At 34.1% G+C, this 24391-nt stretch overlaps 1 protein-coding gene and 1 non-coding gene across 15 annotated transcripts in view; one reads left to right on the top strand and one right to left on the bottom strand.

The window, feature by feature from the left end:
• Nucleotides 1-24391, top strand: part of HNRNPC (heterogeneous nuclear ribonucleoprotein C) — a 45500-nt gene that overhangs the window by 2742 nt on the left and 18367 nt on the right. For 6 of the 14 annotated variants that reach the window (XM_016165575.2, XM_016165582.2, XM_016165568.2 and 3 more), the window contains 2 exons: nt 1876-1901; nt 20332-20608. In XM_016165575.2, coding sequence (XP_016021061.1) covers nt 20368-20608 — 241 coding nt within the window. In that variant the 5' untranslated portion in view covers nt 1876-1901; nt 20332-20367. Of the gene's footprint in view, nt 1-1382; nt 1902-1948; nt 2600-20331; nt 20609-24391 lie in introns of those variants that run through there. The other 8 variants (XM_016165570.2, XM_016165573.2, XM_016165571.2 and 5 more) reach the window with 4 other exon arrangements.
• LOC118601153 lies at nt 11077-11197 on the bottom strand. The gene has a single exon (XR_004950239.1). It is a non-coding gene; the product is annotated as a small nucleolar RNA SNORA52 (small nucleolar RNA).

Raw genomic sequence — 24391 nt, forward strand, 5'->3', positions numbered from 1 at the left:
ATACTGTTATTAAAGATCATTAGAATTACATGCCGAAGTAGTTTGGTTTTTATTTTTATGAGTGATAACGTATCAATGTTTAAAATCTTGGGAGACATTTTTAATGTGAAAGATGTAAATGCTTTCTATCAACTGCTTCTTTAAGCTTATATCTTGTGTGACACATGTGAAGGCTTTGTTAGGTGAGCCACCAAGTTAACATAACCTGAAAATTTTAAGTGCCGTGTTTAGGCTATGACTGCAAGAAAGAAAACAATGTTTCACCATTACTGTACACCCCAAACACTAACTCAAAGGAGGTAACATTCAAAAGAATACATTTTCTATAACTTTTTTTATAATTTGTACATGGTGCAATTTAACACACCAAGTATAAAAGCAACTTACATATCATGCCTAAACTTTTTATAAAATTTTAGAGTTGTACTTGTTCTGTTTCTGTAGTTACTCATACATAATTGACTAATGAGACACTTAAAAATTCAGCTTAAAATTTTTTAGTTTACCGATATTTGGAGATGAGAAAAACCCTCAAAGCTAAATATTGAAATGTAAGTGCAACCAGTTCATATTTGCCCAAAGACCTACAGTCTAATTGCAGATCTTGTTCTCTGATAAGACAGCTAGTCTGTCATGTGCGGTTGTGGTGTTACGAATCAGATTCTTAGAATTCCTGTCTTGGAATTAACTACATATACTAGGTTATAAGTAGTGGGACCACAGAAACAAATTCCTTAAGGACCGTGAATTTATTTCTCATCTGTTTTATGACATTAAATATTCAGTAGCCATAACCTTTTTTCCTTTATCTGTTCTTCATTCAGTCTGTGAGTGGAATAATGTGCTCCTTATTTAAAGCATCTTTACCCCTTATTGTAGAACTAAACAGGTGTTGTGGTTTGCTTACTCCTTGATTTTGAGAAATAATGCCATCTCTATTATGTATCTTCACCGTAGAGCATTCTCCTTCAGTCTGTATTGTAGGAAAAACGACATGGACTTAAATTTAAAAATCCATGAATTCACTTCATAGTCTTGATATTTGACATTTGCTCACTTCTTTATCTGTTGGCCTGGTTTTTCTATATTTTCCTTGCCCAAACTGCTGGTTATCAGAATGAATGTTTGAATTTAGACCTTTTTTTTGAGACCCTTAAGGGAATACATGCACGTATTTTGTTAATTTTAGTTACCTACTTAATGTTGAATTGTGAAGACAATCACTGGTCAAAGTGATTGTGTAGAGGCTCTCCCCATCCCCATGGAATGTTATGCTTTACCAAAATGTGTTAGATGCAATGGACAGATGTTTCTGTCTTGGGGGTTTATGGCACAACATTTCTGAGGAACTCTGACTCAATCTGTCCCTTCTCCTTTCACAGGGCAGCAAGGCGAACCCCATCCCTCCTCACTGGAGCTCAGCTTTGATTTTTAACCTCCCTTCCCCACCCCTTCAGAACACACACATTCCCATTCCAAAACTGATTTTATAAAGACATTTTAAACATAATGATGCAACTTGGTGTGCACTACGGCAAATTTACAGGTGTTTTTTTTTAATTGTTTCCAAAAACGGGACTTGGATTTAAGATGTAATTTTTAAAATTTCTATTTCTATTTTTTCTGCAGCAGTTGGGTTAGAGGAGGAGGAGCCTTTTAGCCTCTCATAAACTGACCTCTCTATTTCCTCGTGTATTTTTAAGATTGATTGATGATGTGGAAAGGGCTTTGCTTGTCTGCTACTGAGAACTTTACCCTTGCGGTTTTTGTGGAAACTGCTTTTGGAAAGAGAAAAGAAATGAACTTTACTGACTTGACATTTTTGCACCTCCCGTTTTTCTAATCTGGGCTATTTTTATTTTTGTTTTTTTACAGTGAGATTTTTTTGATCTTCAGCTACAGTAAGTTATTCCAATTTTTTTTTTACATTTTTCCTGACTTTCCGCTGATTTCCTTTTTATTGTTGTTACTAGTTACTATTATTTATTATTATACTTATGATGGTGGTGATGATGATGATAATGACACTGATGATTTTTAACCGGATTAAAATCGAGTTTTTCTGAATGTTATAAGAATTTCTCCGGCCTCCTAATTGACCTTGGAGTTTTGCATCTTGGGAGAGAAAGTGAAGGCAATAGCATTTTTAAGTGGATTGATCACATAAACCTTTTCTCTCCCAACCCCCCCTTGCCCTCATCCCCTTCCCCGCTCGAAAGAATTTTACTGGCTGTTAAGTCTGTGACCTTATTTTTCCTGATCTTTAACTTAACTGTTTTAGAGCATCTCTGGACGTCTGTATTTTTAATTTTTTTATTTTTGTTTTTTTTTATTTTTAATCTTTCATTTGTTAAATTTTTAAACTGTGCTGCAATAAAATGTGTGTGGTACTACTTGACACCTATGACGATGGTGGCATTTTCCCGAAAAGCCATCTTCCTCCTGTTTCCCTTGAAAACCCATCCTGCTTTTCCTGTACACTACCCCTCACAAACCACAAGCTGCAGCAACATGGATGCCCAGCCTGGAGCAGCGGCAGCCAGGATGACCTGGAGCCAGGGGGGCCTTCGGAACAGATGCACACCCTTCCTGGGTGATGGTAAGAGGTGTGAGGTCCACTGGTTTCATTGCAAAGACTAGGAAATAACACCAGTTAAAGTTTAGTTGATGAGAGGTGTAGGTGATAGCTTCTGGAAGTGCTAGGGTTAATCCTTTTGGTGTATCTTAGATGTTTCCCAAGGGAGGCCACTTCAATTTTTTGTAAACTAGTGAAATTAGTATCTAATTAACTTGGGCTGAGAATTTTTGGTAATTGAAAAAAAGCAGCTGAAGTTTACACATACTTTAAAGTGAAAATGGCTTGTTTTAATGGTTAGTAGCAAAGGTGGTCTTTTTTCTCACTATTGCAAATTAGTAAAGATTTTCTGTCATTTGGAGTAGTCTTGTGTTTGTGACAATTTTGGGTTTTATTCTAGACTTTTTCATTAATACTGAACAAGACTCAAACCACAAGAAGCTTACTGTAATAGTAAAGTGCTGTCTTGCTGGAAAGCTTTAAAAAAAAAAAAAAGGTTGGTAGGCTTTTAACCTCACAAAGCAGGGAAATCTGCTTAATCCTTTGTATGCAAATCTGGGAAGCTGGAGGGTTGACCTCTTTTAATGATGACTTATGGCCCAGCTAGGTACTGGGAAATCCAGTGTTTCTAAGGGCGATATGAAGGAATGACTCTGATCTATTCACAATAAAACAGAGATTAATAAGGATGTGGATAGTCAAATAGTTAAGACTTTTTGCAATTTGCAGTAGTTTATTCACAACAGTAAAATATCTTAACATGTTAGAGTTCCTTTAATAGATTTTGAGTTGGGGGCAAAAAATAATTTTTAAAGGCATATTCAGTGCTGTGGTACTAAGATAAATCACATACTTGACCCCTTATTGGCACTGAAATGGTAAAATCTAGTTAAAGTGAAAGTGAAGGCAGCTTCAAAAGAAAACAATGGGAAAGTTAAAATGTTCTGAGGTTATCTGGGAGAGAAATGAAAAATTTTATAGGACCAAATGTTATCGATGCTCTCCAACGTAGTAGAAAACTATTTCTACTATGTTGCGCTCTGTCATTGTGGGTCTTCTGTTTCCTATAGTTTAATTTATTCCTTACTTGCTAATTCTACAAATCCATTACTCTGTGGATCTTATTCTTCTGGTTTTGAGGATGCAAAAAGATACAGTAGTTCTTTAGGGATTTAGCCTCGTGAGGGAGACAGTCGAATGAGATTGTGTCATGTGAGGAGAGATATGTGCAGAACCCTTAGAAGCATGCAATTCTACAGGTACCTAATTGACTCTTGTAAGAGGTTGGGAATGCTTTTAAGAGAAAAGGAGCTGAAGTGAATCTTAGGTTAGAACAGATTTTAAAAATTTTAATGCCATGCCGAGGAGTTTGTATTTTATCCAGAAACCAGTGGTGAGCTATTGAAAATTTCTAAACTGGATAGTGATGTCAGACTTTCCTTTTTAGAGATATCTTTCTGATAGCCGTGTAGAGATGGCTTTGGAGGAGAATGAGATTGGAAGTAGGTGATAAATGTAATAAAATACAAAGAAGAATATGACCTGACTTCATCAAAAGAAATGGTATTGGGATTATAGAGGGAGAAGGTAAATTTAGGAGGATCTGGTGGTGGCTGTGATATGAAGAGTAAGGGATTTAGTATGACCCCCTAGGTTTCTAGCTTCTGAGATGGGAATACATGGGTAAACAAAAGGTTAGGGTTGAGAGTAGAGGAAAGAACTATTTGCTCATGGAACATTTAAGTGGAGATATTTATTCATTAAACATTGGAGTGCTTATTCTGAAATGACCATTAGGCTTGGGCATAAACAACTCATACTGTCTCCTGCCATCTTGACTATTATAAACCTTTGAGGGGAGAAATAAAATGAGCAAATTGCACTTTTGCAATCTAGATCCATGAAGTAAAAGAATAGTGAGATGATAGGGGAACTAAATTTAGACTATGGAGGTAGAGTTCTGCCAGTGAAAAGATATGGGAACTGATGTTGAAATTGAGATCTGTAAATTGTATCTGAAAGCAGATACTGGGGGAAAAAATTAGGCCTGGGCGCAAGAAATAATACTGGAAAGTAGTCATTAAGAATGCATAGGATAGGTGAAAGGCAAATACTAACTAAGCATAGTATATAAGTCCTTGTAGGGCCATGTTTAAGATTATCTATTGAAGGACTTGGGAGAATGGAAAGATTTTATTGCTTTCTCTGGAATTTTCTTTTGGCTATTTTGTGAGGAACTTAAGTGCCAGTAGGACAGACAATAAATGAGAAGCTCTATTCTAGTAGGCCTCTATCTGTTAATCTCTTGAAAAAAAGTAGTAATCCTAGGCCTGAGGGTACTTGCCTTGGTTTTCCAAATGAGTTTTCTTTGTATGTATGGAGTGTATATAAACTTAACATAATTAGTTTGAAGATAGGTTAGTTAGGCTCTAGGAAATTACTGGTTATTTCTCTAACATCCTTGTTGGATCAGACATGATGTAATACATTTCGTATTTGACAGGAAAAATGGGGTAGAACCTGAATTCCTTTTGGGATGTAATCATCTGGGCACTTTACCATGTGTTTACTACTAAAGTTCTTGTGTTATTTAATTATAACCTTGTGTGAATAATGAAATGCATGTTTTGGAGATATGAATATTGAAGCACAGAATTTAAATAATTGCTTAAAGTTAGATATACCTAATAAATGGTGAAACGTGGATTCAGCCCAGGCAGTTAAGCCTGCACATTTCAACTCTTACTCATATTAGACTTGACTACTTGACATGTGTGGTATTCAGGAAAACAGAGGTTTAATTGGTTAAAGTACAAAACAAAAAACAAAACTGCTTTGGACTTTTGAGTTTTTAAAAATATGTTTTGAAAGGGTTTTAAATTAAATGTTATATATTATTTAATTCATAGCTCTTTAAATGGCATGAAGAAGTATCCAAGGTTGTAAGTAGATTATTTAGGTAGATGTGGCTTTGTGGTATAATATGACAGCATTCTTTTATGGAAGTAAAAACATTTAAAAACATTGAAAAAAAGTAATTGTATTTAAAGTAATTGAGTTTAAAAAAAATGTCACCCCAGAAGGATATTGCTAAATCCAGCAGTCTTTTTTCAGCCCTCATCACACTTCATCTACTTGTGATTTAACCAGTCAAGCCACTTTCCTCCTTGAAACATTTTTTACTTTAAGGTTTTCTGGTTGATCCTTCACCCAGTTGGAGTGCTCTGTGGTTCAGTTTTTCCACTTTTCTGTTCACACTCCCTGGGTCACTTCATTTAGTCATATGGTTTTATATGCCATCTATAAATTGATGGTATAACTTATATACCATCTATAAATTATCACCAGCCTGGACTTATTTTGAATGACACCTATATATCCAGCTACCCACATAACAACTCCCTTGAATGTTAAGTATTAAAAGCCCAGAGCTGGGACTCCTGGCTATTCTTCCTTCAGACCAGTTTCTTCCGCATTGGCCAATTTCATTTAATGAAACTCCAGTTTTTTTGTCATTTAGGCCAGACTTTGGCCTTGATTTATTTTTTCTCTCTCATATCTCATATCCTACCTTTATGGTCTTGAAGAAAATCTCATGAGCTTTTCCTTTAAAATATGACAAGAATTCAGCACCCTTACTGTCATGGCTTGTTGCAGTTTCAAGCCACGGTTGTCCCTTGTACATTATTGTAATAGATTTCTTTTCCCCCTCCCCACCAGTGTAAGGCAGCTAGATAGAACCTATTAAAATGTAATACTAGAAAATGTTGAGTTTCTGTTTAAAACTCACCTAATAACTGCCATTCCGCATTGAAGTCAAAATTCTCATTGCGATTTACAAAACGCCCCATGCGATTTGCTGTGCCACTCTGTAATACATTCTCCAGCCACAGGCCTCCTTAGGGTGTCTTGAATACTCTAGATGTTTGTACCTCAAACCCTTTTCTTGGAATTTAATTCCCTTATACATTCATAAGGTTAAGTTTCCAGTTCATTCAGGTTCTTACTTGACCTCAGTAATATTTTCCCACAAAGCCCTTCAAGCTCTTCCCCCCTTAAATACTGTAGCTCTTTCACTAGCTCACCTGTTATAGAACTTAATGTAAAGGCACAGAGAAATATTTGGAGAGATATGCATAAAACAACATTGATTACCTCTGAGCAAGTGAGAAGGATTTAGGGTAGAAGGGAACTAGCTTTGTGTGCTTAAAGACAGTATAATGAGCAACACCATATTTTGATTCTAATTAAAAAACTTAAAACTCCTTTTTGTGGATTTATTTCAACTTTAAAAGGTAGCCATTAACAGATTGGAAGACATTAGACTTTTTTTTCCTACCTAATCTGAATCAATTTCACCAGTCTTAAATAGTCTTCCTATTTTGCATTTAGATTAACCTATGGCTTTTGAGTCAATTTTAGCACTGATGTAACTTTGGGAGTTAATTGAACCAGTCTTGGGCTTTTCTGGTGAATCTGGAAAACATTTATGAATAGTTTAATAGAATACATATTAAGTGGAATTTTTGCCCTAGCCTTTTTACTAAAATTCTGTAGTCTGAAAATTATGTAACCGTTCATAGTGCAGTATCATTTTTTATATTAAGCCTTTAAATATAGTCATCTTCACTTAAGTGATTTTGGTGTTAACTTTAAAAACTTTAAGGCTAAAATTGATGTAGGAAAGTGTGCTTCCCAAAGAAATAGATTTTGTCCTTGGAAGCTGGTTGGCTTCTTAAATGGGAATTATGCATTTGTGCTTTAAGATTTAGTTTTACTGAAATAAAAAAAGACTAATCAAATGACTCATGATTGCTGTGGATTATGATACTCTATCTTTATTTTACCTTTAATCCAAATTAAGTAAGTAGTGCATGCCCATATAACATTTAGAAAATGCAAACCAGCCCCTATCCCCAAAAGAAATATGTCAACCAGTCAAAAAATATATTTGATGTGTCTGTCCAGGCTTTTCATACATACAGTACATAGATTTAAGTAGTAATTTTTTTTTTTAAACATGAACATAACATTAACCTCAGATGTTAAGTAGGTAAAGATCTAAAAATTTGAATAGCTACACAGTATTATATTGCATACTGGTATAATATTTTACTTAAAAGTCTATTGTTGGGCCCTTAGGGTTTTCCCCATTTTTCCCTTTTATAAACAGTTTCATAAACAATTGAAGCTTTACAACTAAAATTTTGTAAATATCACTATTTGTTTAGAATTAAACCCCTAGAAATAGAGGTTTTCAATATAGGTTGTTCTCCAAAAAGGTAATAACAGTTTATCTACTTATTGGCATTTAAGTGACTACTAATAATTTCTTGTTCTGTGAATTACCTGGGTTTTTTGCTAATATTTTATTTAAGCTTTGGACACTGAATTTCAGAGTCTATAGTATTTGATGAGTATAAATTGACTAAGAATGTTTAAGTTACAGATTTGGTGGGTGAAAAATAGCTATCATGTTGAGTATATTTATGTGTATAGTTTGAGGTTCATAAGTAAATTTTCTCAGATGTGTGTGCATATATTTGGTGCTGTCTTTAATTTTGTTGTGAAAAAATTGAAAATAAACACAAAAGAGAACTTGATCATGCCTTACCAGTCCTTGGGTAATCTTGTTTCATCTATACCTGCATCCACCCTCCCCCTTATTTATTTTGAAGGAAATCCTTGATCCATTTCATCTATATTTCAGTATTTCAAAATGTATTTGTAACATTTAAGGACTTAGAAAAAAAACCACGATCATCATCACACAAGAAAAAGTAAATATATTTTAAGACCCTAAAATGCTTTTCTGAGGATTAAGGCATTCCCCAATTATTTTATTTCTGCAGGAGTAAAACAGATTGGATGATTGTTTTTGCTTACATGTCTTTCACTTCAACCTTTCTGGAATTTGGGAGGTTCTGTTTTCTAGAGATAAGTTTTTTAAAAAATTGAGAGAATCTTGGCATGGTTATCTTTATATTGGTGATAAAGTCAAGTTTGGGATAATAAAGGATGGGATTCCACTATATATGTATTTTATTGTCAAAATTTAGGGTATAATCATGTTTTAGCTGCTTAGGCCTGAGTGATGGAAAATATTAAAACTTTTTTCTTTATAAATATTTTTGCCTTACTGGTCCAAAATCATTTATTCACAATTCAGAAATTTAAACATATATGACAGTTTTTTAAATTAACTTGTCAGATTCATTTGGTGACAAAACCTGACATCAGTAGTGACTATGCATATGTATTACTGCAGAAATATTAGTGTATCTGATTTGATAGCTAGATGCTTCCCCAGATCTCATTGGGGTGTTAATAGCCAAAAAGCACAGTATGACTTTGTCAAATCTGAAAAATTGGGATATTCCAAACACATGCCTCCAAGGGGGGACCATGCTAGACTTTGAAAAGTATACTTTGTTTTGGAACTCAGTGCTTAGTTTGAGTTTACTGATAGAATGAATTGAAGCTTTCTACAAGACTGTAAGGAAAGAAAATTAACTCTTGCTATTCAAAATATATTTTGTGTTCCAGCAGCAGCAGCAGCAGCAGCATCTGGAAGCTTCATAGAAAAGCAGTTTCATTCCCTATCCTAGAACTATCATGGGCACATTTAAAGAGAAGCACTACTCTGTATCACTTTATTCCTTTTTATTGCTTGGGAATGAGAAATTTTGGTGGGCTTTCTGGCAAGAGTGTTTATGATGTTTGGGTCGGGGAAGTTGATCATAGTGTAACCATATTTTATGTAAATTTGAAATACAGTATTTAAAATGACCATTTTATATGCAAGTTTTGAACTCATGACTCAAATTACAAATTAAATTAAGAACCAAGCAATTTCAAGCAGGCAGGCTGGTTAAGTGGTGATGCTACTTAAGCTAGTAATTAGAACTACATGCCATCCTAAAATATGTATACTTTGAATGATCTATGCTCTTAGGCACATATCTGGGTAATGTTACCAATCTGTAATTACTTCCTGGTTGTAAACAATAGCAAATGTTGATTTAAGACAAAGACCCTGTAAATTCTTAAGCAAGAATCCCTTAATTATAAAGATACTCTTTTGATTAAGGGTTTATACATATTTTGTTAATCTCCATGCACATAGGTTTTTATTTCAGAAATAGTAAGCCCTTTGTATAGTTTTTGTTTACTTATTATTTTTATATATTGACTGTACCCAGTCCAGATTTATTGGCCTAACTGAAGTAATTTTGAAATACTGATTTTAGTTTTTTCCCTCCTGTGAGAAGCATTTTTTTACATATTTTCTAATGCTTGTTTGATAGAAGATTCAGGAACCTCTTTTTTTCAAGTGGCTTAAATGTTCCAAGAATATATAGCTGCTTGCTAATGGGTAGTTTTACTATGTGTAGAAGCTGCTCTGGTTAAGGATATATTTGGTGGGTTCTAATTGCTGGGTGGAGGGGTTTCCTTAAATCTGATGAAACACTGATAGAAACAGACAATTTGTGTTTAATAATGGTACAGTTAATTGTGAAGGTAGAGAGAAATATCAATGACTGAGAGACCCTAAATTACCAAACACAATATTCAGTGATAATTTTGATGCTTTGGAGATGCCCATTTCCTTGTTTTTCTATAGTTCTGAATTGCTCTTGAGGAAGGAAGCGCTCAACTTTTCCAACTACTGTTTAAGAGTTTATAGAAAGGTTTTGCTGTCTCTAGGGCAAGCTGTATATCATAATCATTACATTCCAGGGTAGCATTAAGCTGTCTATCATTACAGAATTAAAAAATTATAAAGATAATGTTATTACAGAAAAAAGTACTTAAAAACCTCACGATCAGTCTACGGCCATGCCACCTTGAACAAGCCCAATTCTGCCTCATCTCGCTTGGAAGCTAAACAGGGTCGCGCCAAGTTAGTACTTGGATGGGAGACCAACTAGGAAGACCATGGTGCTGTAGGTGTAAAAAAATAAGGGATCGTAAGCTGATGAAGGTCCTTGTAATCTGTGAGGTCAACCAAGGGTTGCCTTGCCCCCCTCCCAAAAAAAACCCTCACAATCCTACCACATTGTGAGATTCTAATGCTTTAATGTGTACTCATCTAGATAACCTGGGTATTCTGTATGCTTTGTAACATCTTGAACATGTGTTTATACATCATTTTAAAATAGTTGTTGCTGCTTGTATTCAATTGGATTGATGTACTGAGATTCATTTAGCCATGTTTTCTCATTTTTTTACTGTTAATATGTCTATATCCATTTTTCCTTCAGATGAGTTCTCAAAAGATTATTGGATTAAAGAATGCATAGTCTTAACGTTTTTGGTAAAGTAGTTTATTTGTCCTCTGAAAATATGGTAACTTCATAATGTCAGAAATAATGTGTGAAAAGGACTGTTCTAATATAAAAAATTTTTTTTGGTAGGTGAAAATGGTATTCGACTTAATTTATATTTCCTTTATAGTTATACTAAGTTTATCTTACCCACCCCACCCCCGCCCCCCACCCCCATGTCTAGAAGGGCCTGGCACGAGCCCACTGAACCGGTGCTCACTGTTCTGGGCAAGGCTTCTAAGGTGCTCTGATCCACAAGTGAAACCTGGCAATCTACAGAGGTTAGGATGGACAAGATATTGAATTTTTTAAATCTCCATAAACCTTAAATATCATTAATCACCTGGTTTTGTCCTTGACCCAGTTTTTGTCATATGTACCAATAATAGTAAATGATGTTGTAGAAGCTGTAGCTATGGTAGCAACACTTGAATATGCCAGGCACAATGGCAGTGTTTTTATTAACTTTCCTTCATTTAGGCTTCATACCTACCCGTGAGACAGATACTAATGATTATTCATTTTGTAGTTGAAACTGGGTTTTGATGGGATTGACTTCCTGAAGGGAAGTGCATACGTGAAATTGAAACAGGTCTATCTGACCCCAAAGCCTGTGAGCTCTTAACCATTAAGGTGTATTTATCTATTTTCATTTTTATATACAGTAATAAGAACTTAAATTGTGGACAAACATGTTGCAGACATTCACCAGTTCTTTAGGGTATATTTAATAGGAATATTTTATATTATGTTCTATTTAGGAACTTCTCATCTCAAGGTTAGTTACTTTTTTAAATGACACTTGGTCATGGTGGACATGGCTTGAATTTGTGGGGATAAGTGTTTTTGTATCTACCTTTTCAGTTAAATTTTTTTTAATAGGCTTTAACCTAAACTTCTGATTTACAGTTTTTAAAGTATTAACCTGGGCCCTGCTCAAAACTACACCAGGGGAGATCTTTTCAGTGTACAGAAAATAGGCAGAAAGGCTTCTCAGTTGAGATTGACAATATTATTATTGTTCCAAAAGTCAAATGTAACCTGGAACGTCTTATGTTTTTGAAGGAAAATCGTGTTGACTTGTAGAGACTCCTCAAGATATGTTGAATAGGTCAATGATGGATGTATAATTGGGAGTGAGTGTTAATATTTCACAACAAAATCAAAGTCTGAAATTTTCTTTAGGCTGGAACTAAGTATAAGAGGATGTAATAGTATATGAAATGTAAAGCCTAATGCTCGATGTAGTTGTTCAAATACAGGAAGTTAGCATTATATTAATAAATGAATAAGAATTTGGGGATTTTAGTAACAGTGAATTCTGCATGTGTTGACAGTGCCAAAGTTAGCAGAATAATAGTGTCTGGGTAGCATGCAAAGTGTGTCCCAGAATTGCAAGAGCAACTGTATTTGGACTACTGTGTTCAGCTGGACATTGACAGATTAAGTTATATTTGCTGTAAGGCACAATTAATTTCATAAAAGATGGTCAGGATAGTGAAAAATTTGAATAAGATGTTTTAAATCAAAGAAAAAATGATCTGGTTGCTAATGAATGATTGAAGAGAAGAGCTAAGGGAAGGAATTACTTAAGAGCCATTTAAGTTTTAGAATTGAGTATCTTTAGCTCGTAAATTCTAGAGTCATGATCATTGGTGAGTGAACAATCATGTTGTAGAGGAATTTTAACATTCTTGAAGAAACTGGAGAGGCATTAAGCTACATGATTGTTTTTTCCATCATTGAGATACTGGGAGTGTTTTCTTAAAGACCTTCATTTAGAAACTTCATTTTTGTTGGCATTATGTTACCCATTTCTACTTTGCCAGGAGAAATTTTTTTTATTATAAAATGCTTATTGAAGGAAACACAGCAAACATACAGATAAAATATTACAGCATCAGCCCTCAAAGATAATTACCATTAATATTCGATGTTTTGGTCCGTTCTTTGTCTCATGGCTATAGGTTATATATATATATTTTTTATATTTTTGTGATATATTTTATATTTTACCAATATGGAGTCATTACTATATATAATTTTAGAGCTTCTGTATTATAAACATTTTCCACTTCATTTTCTACATGTTTTTAAATGGCTTTCTACTATTTCTTGTCATAGGTTTACAAAACTTACAGATGGTCAAAGTTTCTCTTTTTCAGTTCTAAACATAGGGTGACCTGAAATTTAACCATTAAAATGTAACATTAACCGTTAAAATTTTAACGGTTGCTTAATTAATACAAATATGTAGAATTTTCAAATAAACCTCCAGAAGCTTAGTGGTATACTTAGAGCAGTGGAAGTACCCCAGTGAGATTGTCATTCTTTTATTACCAAATTTGACAGAAAAATGTCGTTTTGCTTTTTCTGGAAACTTGTTACATTGTGTGACTTGGCATATATATCATTTTTCAATTTGCTATAATAGAATCTTTAAAAAAAAACCCTTCGAACAGATAATAATAATGTGGATGTAGAAAATACATTTACATGTACCATGCCTGCTTCAACCTCCCCGTTCTGGTAGCAACTATGTAGATTGTTATGTTTTGTCCATATATGCTTTTTTTCCCTCCTGAATGAATTTAAAGTTAGAGGCATGATGCTTAAGAATAAGAATTTCAGCACGGCTGCATCCTCTAAGAATAAAGCTAGTGTTATCAAAATACTTATCAAAACAATTAAAATTAACAATTCAATATTATCTTGTATAGTCTCATTAAAATTCTCTAGTTGTCACAATGTCTCTAATCCAGTGTCCCGTCATAATTCCAGACACTTTTCTTAATCTAGAAAGGACCTCCTAGTTTTATTTTTGAGGCATTTCAACCAGTTGTATAATGTCCCCACAAACTCGAAGTGTGATTGTTTTCCTCTGTGTATATTCCAGGCAAATAGGTGATGTATGTTATTTTGTCATGTCAGGAGACACATAATGTTAGATTACTTGGTTTAAGTGAAGACTTCCATGTTTCTATTGTAAAGGTGCATTTCCCTCTTCATAATCATAGAGTGAGTGACCTGTTGGGTAAGGCTTGAAGATCAAATCATATAATTTGTTTCCTATCCAACAAGCTTTCCCTCAGTGTTTTTAGCTTGCACTGGCATTTGTAATTTTTACCAATCTAACAGTTTTAAAAAGTGGTACCTTTGAATTTCAATACCCTGTTTTCATGTTTCTATTCATATTTTTTGGGACTGCTGAGTTTTGTCTTAGGTTTTGACAATTGCATGTGTAATTTTTTACACTTAAATTTTGGTCCATTTATAATTTTGGTGTACAGTGTGAGATTAGTCCCCAATTTTTGTTTTTAGATGTGCTACCATTTATTATTGGGTTGGGCTCCTATTTATAATGAGTATTGTCTTAGTTTTAAGCCCGAGAATTAGCATAGTTTATCTAAAGTGGCCAATTTTGTTTACTCGTGGCCTGAAAATGTCCTAAAAATACTATCTACCATGTGCTATTTTCTCATGCTAATAGTCTTTACATAATAGTCTTTATCTTGAGATCATGTCTGTGTTTTGATGTAGCAAATTAAAGTACCCTGTTTGTTTTGTAGACACATGGGCACTTCATTGTTGACCTGTGAAGAGTCCAGAAGAAAATAGTCAGTAAATGCAATAAAGAGATATATAGGATATAACAAAGACGGGGCTAGGTAATTAAGTAGTGTGGGAAAGATTTTGTACCAAAAGGGGCAAAGGGGCAGAATAGGAGCTCTTAAGTGTGTTAAAGGAAAAAACAGACCAGATGATGATGCTCTAAGTAGACAGAGAAATTATAGTATCCAAAAGGTACTAAGAAACCATTGACAAGAAGTTGTGAAAGACAGTGTGAAATAGAAAATTTTTGGACTTGAAGATTGTCATCTTTTAAAAAAATTGCCAACTCATTGCTGCCATCTAGTGACACTGTCTTCAGAATTCTTTAAAGACAGGAAATAGCAAATTAAGCATGACAGGAAAATGCCTCAAACTTGAATATAGAACCTAGTTTAGGTTTTAAGGGATAATAAATTCTAAGGTAGGGTTCTAAATTCCTTCGAGGTAAGTTATTTCTCTTCTGTAGTTAGTATGATTTTAACATCTGATTAGCTATACTTGGTGGCATCTTTAATTTTTTTTGTGGTTTTTGTTTTTTTGTTTATTGTTTTGTTTTTTTGGTTTTGTTTTTGGACCAAGAGATAATGTGATTAACCAATGTGAATGGGGTGAACAAGGTAGAAGATTGGCTGAAATGCCTACTAGTAGAAACATCTTGTGACTGGTTTACTTACTTTCCCCCACCTGTGCCCACCTTTATTTGCAGTAAATATGCCTTGATATGGTACTGAACAAAATCTGGTGCTATTTTGTCAAGTATTTATCTTCCATCCCCTCAATTCCTTTGCACTAAAGGTGGTGTTCTCGTTGCCAGGACATAAAGGCAAAGGATGCTGAGGCTTGATTCCAATTGTAAATTGATTTTGGCCCAATTCTCAGCAAATTCCAGGACCTTCATAACCTGTGTTTTTGGACCATTTGAACCTTGTGTTTTTCATAATTGTCAGTGCAGTCTGCCTTTACTACCTTGCTACTTCTCCATGGCAGAATTTTCTTGAGATGTAATGTAAACTTTAGAGAAATGGACTAGATGCAAACGTTTCCCAGTTTTTCAGCTAGATTGACAATGCAAGGTAGGTTGACTCTCCAGGGGTAATAGTTATGATAGCTCAATCTGTAGAATGAATAGTTGGAAATTGGCAGTTTGCTTGCATCCCAATGAGATGTAGATTTCATTTTAGTTTTAGGATGTGACCGGGATGATAGAAGTAGGAATCGAAACAATTTCTATATCTGAATCTTAAGCATTTCTTGTCCTTCGTACTGCCATTAAAATCTCAAATTGGCATTTACTGGTTCACTATAAAGCATAGATGATCAAACAGACACGTAGATTATTTGGTGTAATAAGGAAATAAAGGTAACTCAGTATTTCTGGTTTTGATTTTTACTTTGCTTGGTAAGACAAGCCTTAGTGATCCTTTGATAAAAATCATGGGAATAAGAACCTGGGATGAAAAAAAACTAGGTACAGACATAGGGCGTGCACATGGAGTGCTGCCCAATAATCTGCATTAACTTAGATCTTTTGTAGCATCCAGTGTTGAGTTTAAGAAACCATGAATTTGACTTCAAAATAATTCCACTGAGAAAACTTGTAAAGGCTGCAATTATAGTGCTTTCATCTTTGAGGAATTACAGAATATTTAGGATGTGCTGAAAACTTCTGATTTTCGAAAAGTAGAATAAATTAGAATTTACAAACTGTAGGTCCATGCACTGGACATTGTTCTCCATCAGAATACTAGACGAGGTTATTCACGTTAAAACTAATTTATGTAGATTAACATCACTTCATTATTTAACAGTATTGTTAAGGCTATAAGTATGTATAATAGTACATTAACGCGCTCAAAACATTTGAGTAGTTTTATAAAACATTTTTAACACCTGGATTAACCAAAGGTAGAGTCCCTGCAGAACAACATTTAAAAATATTTCTGATCTATCTTATCTAAGCACATAATTTATATAGTTTATATATAATTCCTGTAACGTATTATACGACTGTATACTACTTTTTGGTTTAAACATAATTCCCACATTTAAAGCGATTTGTAAATTTCCTAAAGACTGCAAATGATGATAATTAGAATACAGAGCTGTTAAAAGAGTCCTTTTTAAAAAAAAATGCATGTTGAAAATAACCAAATGCTACAGGTCTGTATGAGGCAAGCAGCAAAAATTGCCCCATTTCTTTTGCAGCTTTTACACTTAAAATCTGATGTATTTCTTAAAGACTATTTGGATTTGGATTGGATTTTTAAGCTCGTTGGAACAGTCTCTCATTTCTTCTTTCCCTAGTACTTTAAAAAGTTAAGAGATTGACCTGTATTATGAAGGTAGATTATTCCCAAGTATTAACTTTTATGATCCATGAGGCAGCCTCAAATCAATTGTTTAGATCTGTTCCATTTCTATTAGTCTTTTGAAAAAAGATAACTAATGAGTTATAAAGCAGAAACCCTTTAATTACTCATCCAGGAAAAATAGAACTTTGCCAACAAGGTTTATAGCTTAGAACAATCCTGTGACAGACAGTCCAGAAATGAATGGCATGACATATTTAAAGAAAGAAAATGTGATTCGATGATTTTATACCCAGCAAAACTGACTTAGAAGTATAAAGGGCACAAGCAAACTGTTAATAACCTGTGAGAACCAAGAAATTATTCTCATTTCTTTCTAAATAGTATATTAGAGATAACCTTGGAATATACCATAATACCTCTAGAGATAAGGTAGAATTTAAACATTAGTAACATCACAAAAAGATAATGCCACCTACATATGGTCTTGTACCAGGATTGCTGACATAGGAATCTAATCAAGTCTTTGATCCCAGTTTCTAATTTCTGGAAATACAGAGGACAGAAGAATATGTGGAATTGTACTAAGAGTGTGGCATTTCAGAAAATCCAAACTGAAACTGCAGATCAAATGCCCTGGATTCTTAACTGGTGGAAGGGGAACTTCTCTAACAAAAGCCTTAAAAGATACCGAATTTGTTTTAATGGGTAAGGCTTGTGCAGTGATAGAATTATTTTTAAAGGAAGAAAGGGATTAAAGTATAGTTGCTTTTGGGGAGAGGAAAGAGATTAAGAATGGAGTGGTATACATGGCACCTCTGAGTTTTGAGATTTTAAAGAGCTTAAGCTGCTCTAGCACCTTCAGACCTTTATATTACAGTTCTTTGTACTGCCTACTGTTGGATCAGGTAAAACCCTTCCTGTTTCATCTGCTTTTCTTAATATTGGTTCTTCTCTTTTAGGCTCTTGGTTGTTTCTTCTCAAGTTATACTGTGTGTGTTGGCTGTTGAGTTTGCCCTTAACCAGCTTGCATTTTGGGGGTTTGAGATACCTTGACACCAAGTTTTGTTGTAAATGTCCGTGGGATTTTAGCTTTACTATCTACTTGCTTTTGTGTGAGGATTCAAAGATTCAAAAACTATGCTGTTGTTTTCTTCCAGGAATCCCAGTTCTTTTCCAGTAGTTTTGTACATTTAAGGTATTGATCATTTTTTCCCCTTTTAACAGGGATTCCACTGGTATGGTAACTTCAGGTAGGGTGGAATGTTGTGATCTGAGATTATTTGATTATTTCGAAAACTTTGGGAAGTCTGTTCCCTCTTAATCATATCTATTCTTCTTTGCACCCTAAAGTATCCCTGGTTCCTAGTACTTAGCAGATACTCAGGAAATGTTCAGTGAAGAAGTGTATTAATTTGTAGTAACTATTAATGTTTTTTAAGAGAATGTGTTTCTAGGAGTGAGGTTAATGGATCTTCATGGATTCACCTGTCTTGACAGTTGCTCATACCTTAATTAAATATTTAAAGTATGGCATTGAAAGCTATTCCATTGACCTATATAGGCAAACTTTTGAAGCTGGGGTCATTATATTATTTCTCTGTTAAAAATTCATGATTTTTGTATCATTTTAGAACCACCCATAATGAAAGAAAATGAGACAATCATATCCTTAAACTCAAATTCAGGTGACACAATGTTTCTCTACCAGTCTTTTCAAATGGGATTTCTCGAGAGAAGCCTTCATACACTACTATAGCATTCTTTGTACGTAGTGAATTCTGTGTATCTTGATTGGAATTAGCTATGTATCATCCTTGTGAAAACTGAGAAAATAGTCATTTAAATCCATTTCTGTTCTGTGGTTCAAAGGAGAATACGTGAAAGGGACATTAGTTTAATGTCTTTGATGTTTTCACTTCATGTTAACTATGCTGGTAACAAGTAGAAACTATCCTCTTTCCTCCCACAGGTAATTACTTCTATTAAACCCAGGGTTTCATATGTCAATTGTGAAAAACATTTCCTGAAAACTGGCTTATATCCAAACTTAAAATAGCAAGCCTTAATAGCCAGCAGTGATATTTAAAATCAGAGGTTTTAGTAGGTTTATGTTTTAATTCTTCCTGGTGTTCTGAGGATTTCTGGCATTCACACTTAAAATTGGAAGGCTGTCAGTGATTCTCAGTGGCTACTGTTTATAAAGATATGATTTAGAAACTAAAACACAGACAATATTTTTTGAATTTCAGAAAGGCTAGGCAGGAAAAGCAGTTACGTCTTTAAAATTGGTACTGCTTATGAAATGACCATGGCGGTGGTCATACCTAAATGAGGTGTCCTACCTGTTTAATTGCATATATGTATATATATGACATTTTAACATAAACCATGAACAATTTTGACATGATATTCTCGTCATGAAACATGCTAGATAGACACTGACATCTTTTTTGATTTGGGGTTCTTCATTATCTTTCAAAGGGATGAATGGAAAATCTTAAGAAAGTTACTTTAAATCATAATTTAAGTGTGGCAGTTAGAATGGCACGGGGCAGCAGTCAGATGAAAAAGCTAAAAGAATGTCAAAATAGTTTTACTTGGAAAAGACCTAAGATACGAATCTCTGTAATATAAAATAGGATCCTGTCTCTCCAGTATACATACAGAAAGATCATTTTTGTTACAAAATAGTCTGAAGAAAGTTATCTTGTCCTCTTTTGATTCATGCAGTGTTCTACCTGCTAGCTATATCATCATCACCATCCAGTATTATTAAATGTCCCACATATTTGTAGGTTATCACAGAAAAAGGAAGTAAAGAGTCATTGCATTTTGTAAAAAGATAGTGTTAAATTTAAAGTATCTGGCATATTATAAATCAATAGAAGGACCTGGGAATAGATATTTCCAGAGTAATCGAATTGGTTCTATCTCTTGCTTTTGATTTAAAAGGGTAATTATACATGAAGGGTGGGCACAGTGTTAGTTGTCCACATTAATCTAGCTAAAAGAATGGTTTGTGGACAGAATTTGGAATTTTTGTGTATCTTTGCGGGAACGATTGAGACTCATTTCAGTAAAAATGTGCAAGAAGGTGCAATTGATAGGTGGCTAGCAGTGGCTGGGTTAGCACAACTGGAAAGGTGAAAAATGAGAAATTGGTAATAGAGAGCTTAAGGGGTTCTAATTTGCTTGAGAACCTTAAAACGGGTCTCTTGGAATTAATGTCGAAGAGTATTGTGTTGCCAGTAGTCTGAAGATTGTTTTTTCCCCTTGAAATGATAGTCTAATACTGTTGGAATAGACTAGAGAAAAGGAAATTGAATTTATAAGGATATATTCAGGGGCTCTGATCTCTTCTTGCTCCTGTTGATCTGTTTTAACTTGGCTGATATTACAACTCTAGGTAGTTAAAATGGTTCAAAACAAGAGCAGAAAAGGTTTTATCAAGGAATAAATGCTGTTTTAGCATTTTTTCACCTGAGTTCCTTTTTTTTTCTTTCAGTTTTTTGGCTTTTGAGGAACCTTATCATCAAAGACAATGGCCAGCAATGTTACCAACAAGACAGATCCTCGCTCCATGAACTCCCGTGTATTCATCGGGAATCTCAATACTCTTGTGGTCAAGAAATCTGATGTGGAAGCGATCTTCTCAAAATACGGCAAAATCGTGGGTTGCTCTGTTCATAAGGGCTTTGCCTTCGTTCAGTATGTTAATGAGAGAAATGCCCGGGCTGCTGTGGCAGGAGAGGATGGCAGAATGATTGCTGGCCAGGTTTTAGGTAAGGTCTGGGTTGGGTTAATTTTTCATTAATTATGTATGAGAACTTTTTTTTAATGTATCTTTCTCTCCCTTTTGCCATAAAAATAATAGTCTGAGATTTTCTGAATGTTTTAACTGACTTCAACCTAATAAAAATGTTAGGTTTATAGATATAATAGGCAAAATAAGGATTTTATTTATTATTCTGCATTGTGTAGTAGAGACTGGAAAAACCCTCATTTGGCAGTCTTGAGTAAAGGTTGAGTGGGAGGTAGGAATGATATTTCGTAAGGTACAATTGCTGCCTGAATGGCAGTGCTAAGTTCACAGTGGACGAGGGGAAGACAATATAGTCTAGTCACATGTGGGCTTTGAAATCAGATAGCTTGGTTCCACATTGGTTCTTCACAATTGTATGTGTTGGGCAGCCTGTGTATGTATCTTGTTGAGCCTTAAATTTTCTCACTTGTTAAAATGGTAATAGTACTTTGGATTGTCAAGAGAATTTAATTAAATTGAGGATTAATTGAGATAACTCATGAAAAGCTTCTAGAAGTTCATCCAGCATGTTATACTCAATAAAAGGAACTTACTAAATCTATTTTAACAGCATGAACTCTGGTTCTGTTCATTTAGGCCTTCGTTCTAATAGAGGTCTTTTCTGTGATCTAGCATGTTCAAATGTTGAGAAATAAGATCTGATTGAGCTCTGCTCAAATAATGGTTTATATTCTGAACTTTACGAAATATCATTACATATTATATTATAATGAGTATTAAAGCTCTAAAGTATGTTCCTGATTGCAGAATATAATTTCCTTGAATAGTTTTATAATTGCTTGTCGGTTTCTAAGATTTGCTGTCAGGGTCGTGTAATTTGATACAGTATATGTTTTTTGGGCTGTGAATATTATGGAAACTGAAAGGTTTGTAAGACAAATCCATTTCTTTTTACTTTTTTATGAATAAAAAAGAGTACACGGATGTCTTGAGGGCCAAGAATGCCTGGTTCTATTGTCGATAATATATTGTTTACCAGTTGAACAAGGTACTTACTTTAGATTTATAAGCATTTCATAATTGAATAAAATCTTTAAAGTTTTTAAAAATATTCCTTTGGCTTAAATTCTTGCTTTTGACATTTTCAGGAATTTGTCTTTTGTTTTTTAAAATGCATAATGTAAAACAGATTTGAAGTCCAATTTAGGCTTCACAACCTACTTGGTTTACTCTCTAGTTGGAGTGGATTTTATCCCCTTGTTTCCATATTGGTGTTTCCCTATATAATACAACTGAAAACTTAAGCTTTCCATGATTATAACATTTAAATAAATGTTTACAACAAAAAAAAGTAAAGTTTCAAAGGCTTTTGAGACCATTTTTGATATTTGGCTATGGTTTCTCAGTAATTATTTCATTACAGCTCTTTCATTCTAGAATAAAAATTTTGTATAACTTAACATTTCATTTATGAGCACATCTCAAATGCTAACATTTTTAAAGTCCCAATTCTAGTGGATTGGGAAGGAAAAATATTGGACGTTAGAGAATCTTATAATCCTTAACATTTAAGATACATAGAGCAGTTGTAATTGAGCATGCATAAGAAAATTTCATAACTTTTTGTCCTATACCCAAAGTACAGGAAAACTCAGAATATATAAGACTTTGGCATCTATAAAATGGCAATAGCAAAAATGAACTAAAGAGTTCTGTGAGAGATCTTGAAACCAGTTTTTTTATTATACTTGTTATTTTCTATCATGGAAATTTTTGAACAAAAGTGGAGAGAAGAACATAATGATCCTGTATGTCATAAGCATCTCCCTTAGCTTAACAGGCACCAACATTTGACTTAGTGTCTTTTTCTACTACAGTTTTTTTTTTTTAATTGTTGGGGTATTTTTAAGACTTCAGTGTATATGTGTAGCAGAAAAGGACTTTTAACAAAATGCAAATCCCACTGCCCTTTTCACACACAAAAAAATTTATAGTAATTCCTTGATAACCACTGATAGTCTATATTCAAATTCTTCCTTTGTTTCAAACTTTTTTATAACTTGGCTTTATTCATATCAAAGTCCAGTTCATGTCCACATATGCGTGTGATTAACCACTTCTTAATGTCTTTAAATCCGAGTTTCTCCGTCCCTTTTTTATTTAAAAAATTAATAACAGTTGATTTGTTCAAGAAATCTTTAGTAATTCCCATACGCAGTACTGATTGCTTGTGTTATTTGTCCTGTTTTATGTAATGATCTGGAACAGTGCGGTCAGAAATAGAATACAAGCCATTTATGTGATTTTAAATTTGTGCATGGCCATATTAAAATAAGTAAAAAATTGATGAAATTACTTTTAACATATTTCACCCAATATAAGCAAAATACTGTCATTTCAATAGTAATCATATAAAAATACGATTGGGGTATTTTACATCCTTTTTGTACATAGTTTGAAATCCACTGTATGTGCTTCACTTAAAACGTACTTGATTTTCAGACTCAATGCTTTTAAAATGCTCAGTAGCCACTTAACGGCTAGAAACTTACTGTCTTGGACTGTGCAGATCTGAAGACTTGATCCAAGATCCAATCGAGTCTATTTACTTGAGAACCTTAAAACGGGTGAAAATATTCTATAGATAGTGTTACTGTGTCACATTATATGGCCTAAAGTATTTTTCCCATTTTTAGTGATACTAAGAATAATTTGTGGGTTTAAGATTTACATCTTAACCCATCTGTGATAAAGTTCCCCATTAATTTTTCATTTTGTGGTGATCATCTGTTGATGATCATTACTTATGTAGTGACTCATTAGGGGCTGCAAACGAGTTGGTTTTCTCACGCCTTCTGCATTTATTAACTGTAATTTTTCTAAAACGAACTTCTCATGAATATTGGTTTTTTCAGAAATACTGTTCACTTCGGAAAAACAGGATAAATCTTTTATAAATTTTGGTCTAATTAATTTACCCTAGCAACCTTTAAACCTTTTTCTGTTTGCTCTGAGAGTACTGCCTATCAGTGTTTGCAGCTACAGTGTGTACCCTGAGATAACTCACGATTACAATCCTAACCTTACCCCCAAAGTTTGCCATGAAATAGCTTGCTTTCATTATTTTCATTGTTCTAGTATATTGATAATTTTTGGAAACAGATGACATCATTCTATTATTAGTAGCATTCTGTTCTTGGTAGTGTTATTTCCGTTTACAAAATAGAATGATTCTTGATCGCTGAAAATGTCATCCTAGAAAAGGTAGCATTCCTATGCATGATGTTAAGTGAATGCTGGCAGCAAGCTGGACTTTTTTTTCCTAAATGGAAAAAGGGTTAAATATAATGCTTGCTTAATTTTAACTGGTGTTTTTAGTCCATTGCAAATGATTTTTTAGAACTCAAAATCATTTATCTTTAGCCTGTGAATCACCTTCAACTTGATTCCTGTGTCCTGAGACCTTCCTAATGTAATATACTGCTTCCTTGCTTTTTGATACCACAAGATGTCCCAGGTCATTTGGTAATATATCTTGATCTAAACCTAGAATTTGACGCTTTTTCCTAAGAGCCTTAGCTCCATTTGTTTGTTTGTTAGGCGTGTAACCCTTGGACACCTCACAGATTGCAAGGACCTTGTCAGCTTACAATCCTTTATTTTTTATGCTTAAGGCACCTGGTCTTCCTAGGTGGTTTCCCATCCAAGAACTAACCAGGCCTGACCCTGCTTGGCATCCGAGATCAGACAGTATCGGGCTTGTTCAGGGTGACATGGCTGTAGACCATTAATAGGAATTACT

The sequence above is a fragment of the Rousettus aegyptiacus genome, unplaced genomic scaffold (genome assembly GCF_014176215.1).
Source record: "Rousettus aegyptiacus isolate mRouAeg1 unplaced genomic scaffold, mRouAeg1.p scaffold_m13_p_3, whole genome shotgun sequence".
Classification (NCBI taxonomy): Eukaryota; Metazoa; Chordata; class Mammalia; order Chiroptera; family Pteropodidae; genus Rousettus; species Rousettus aegyptiacus.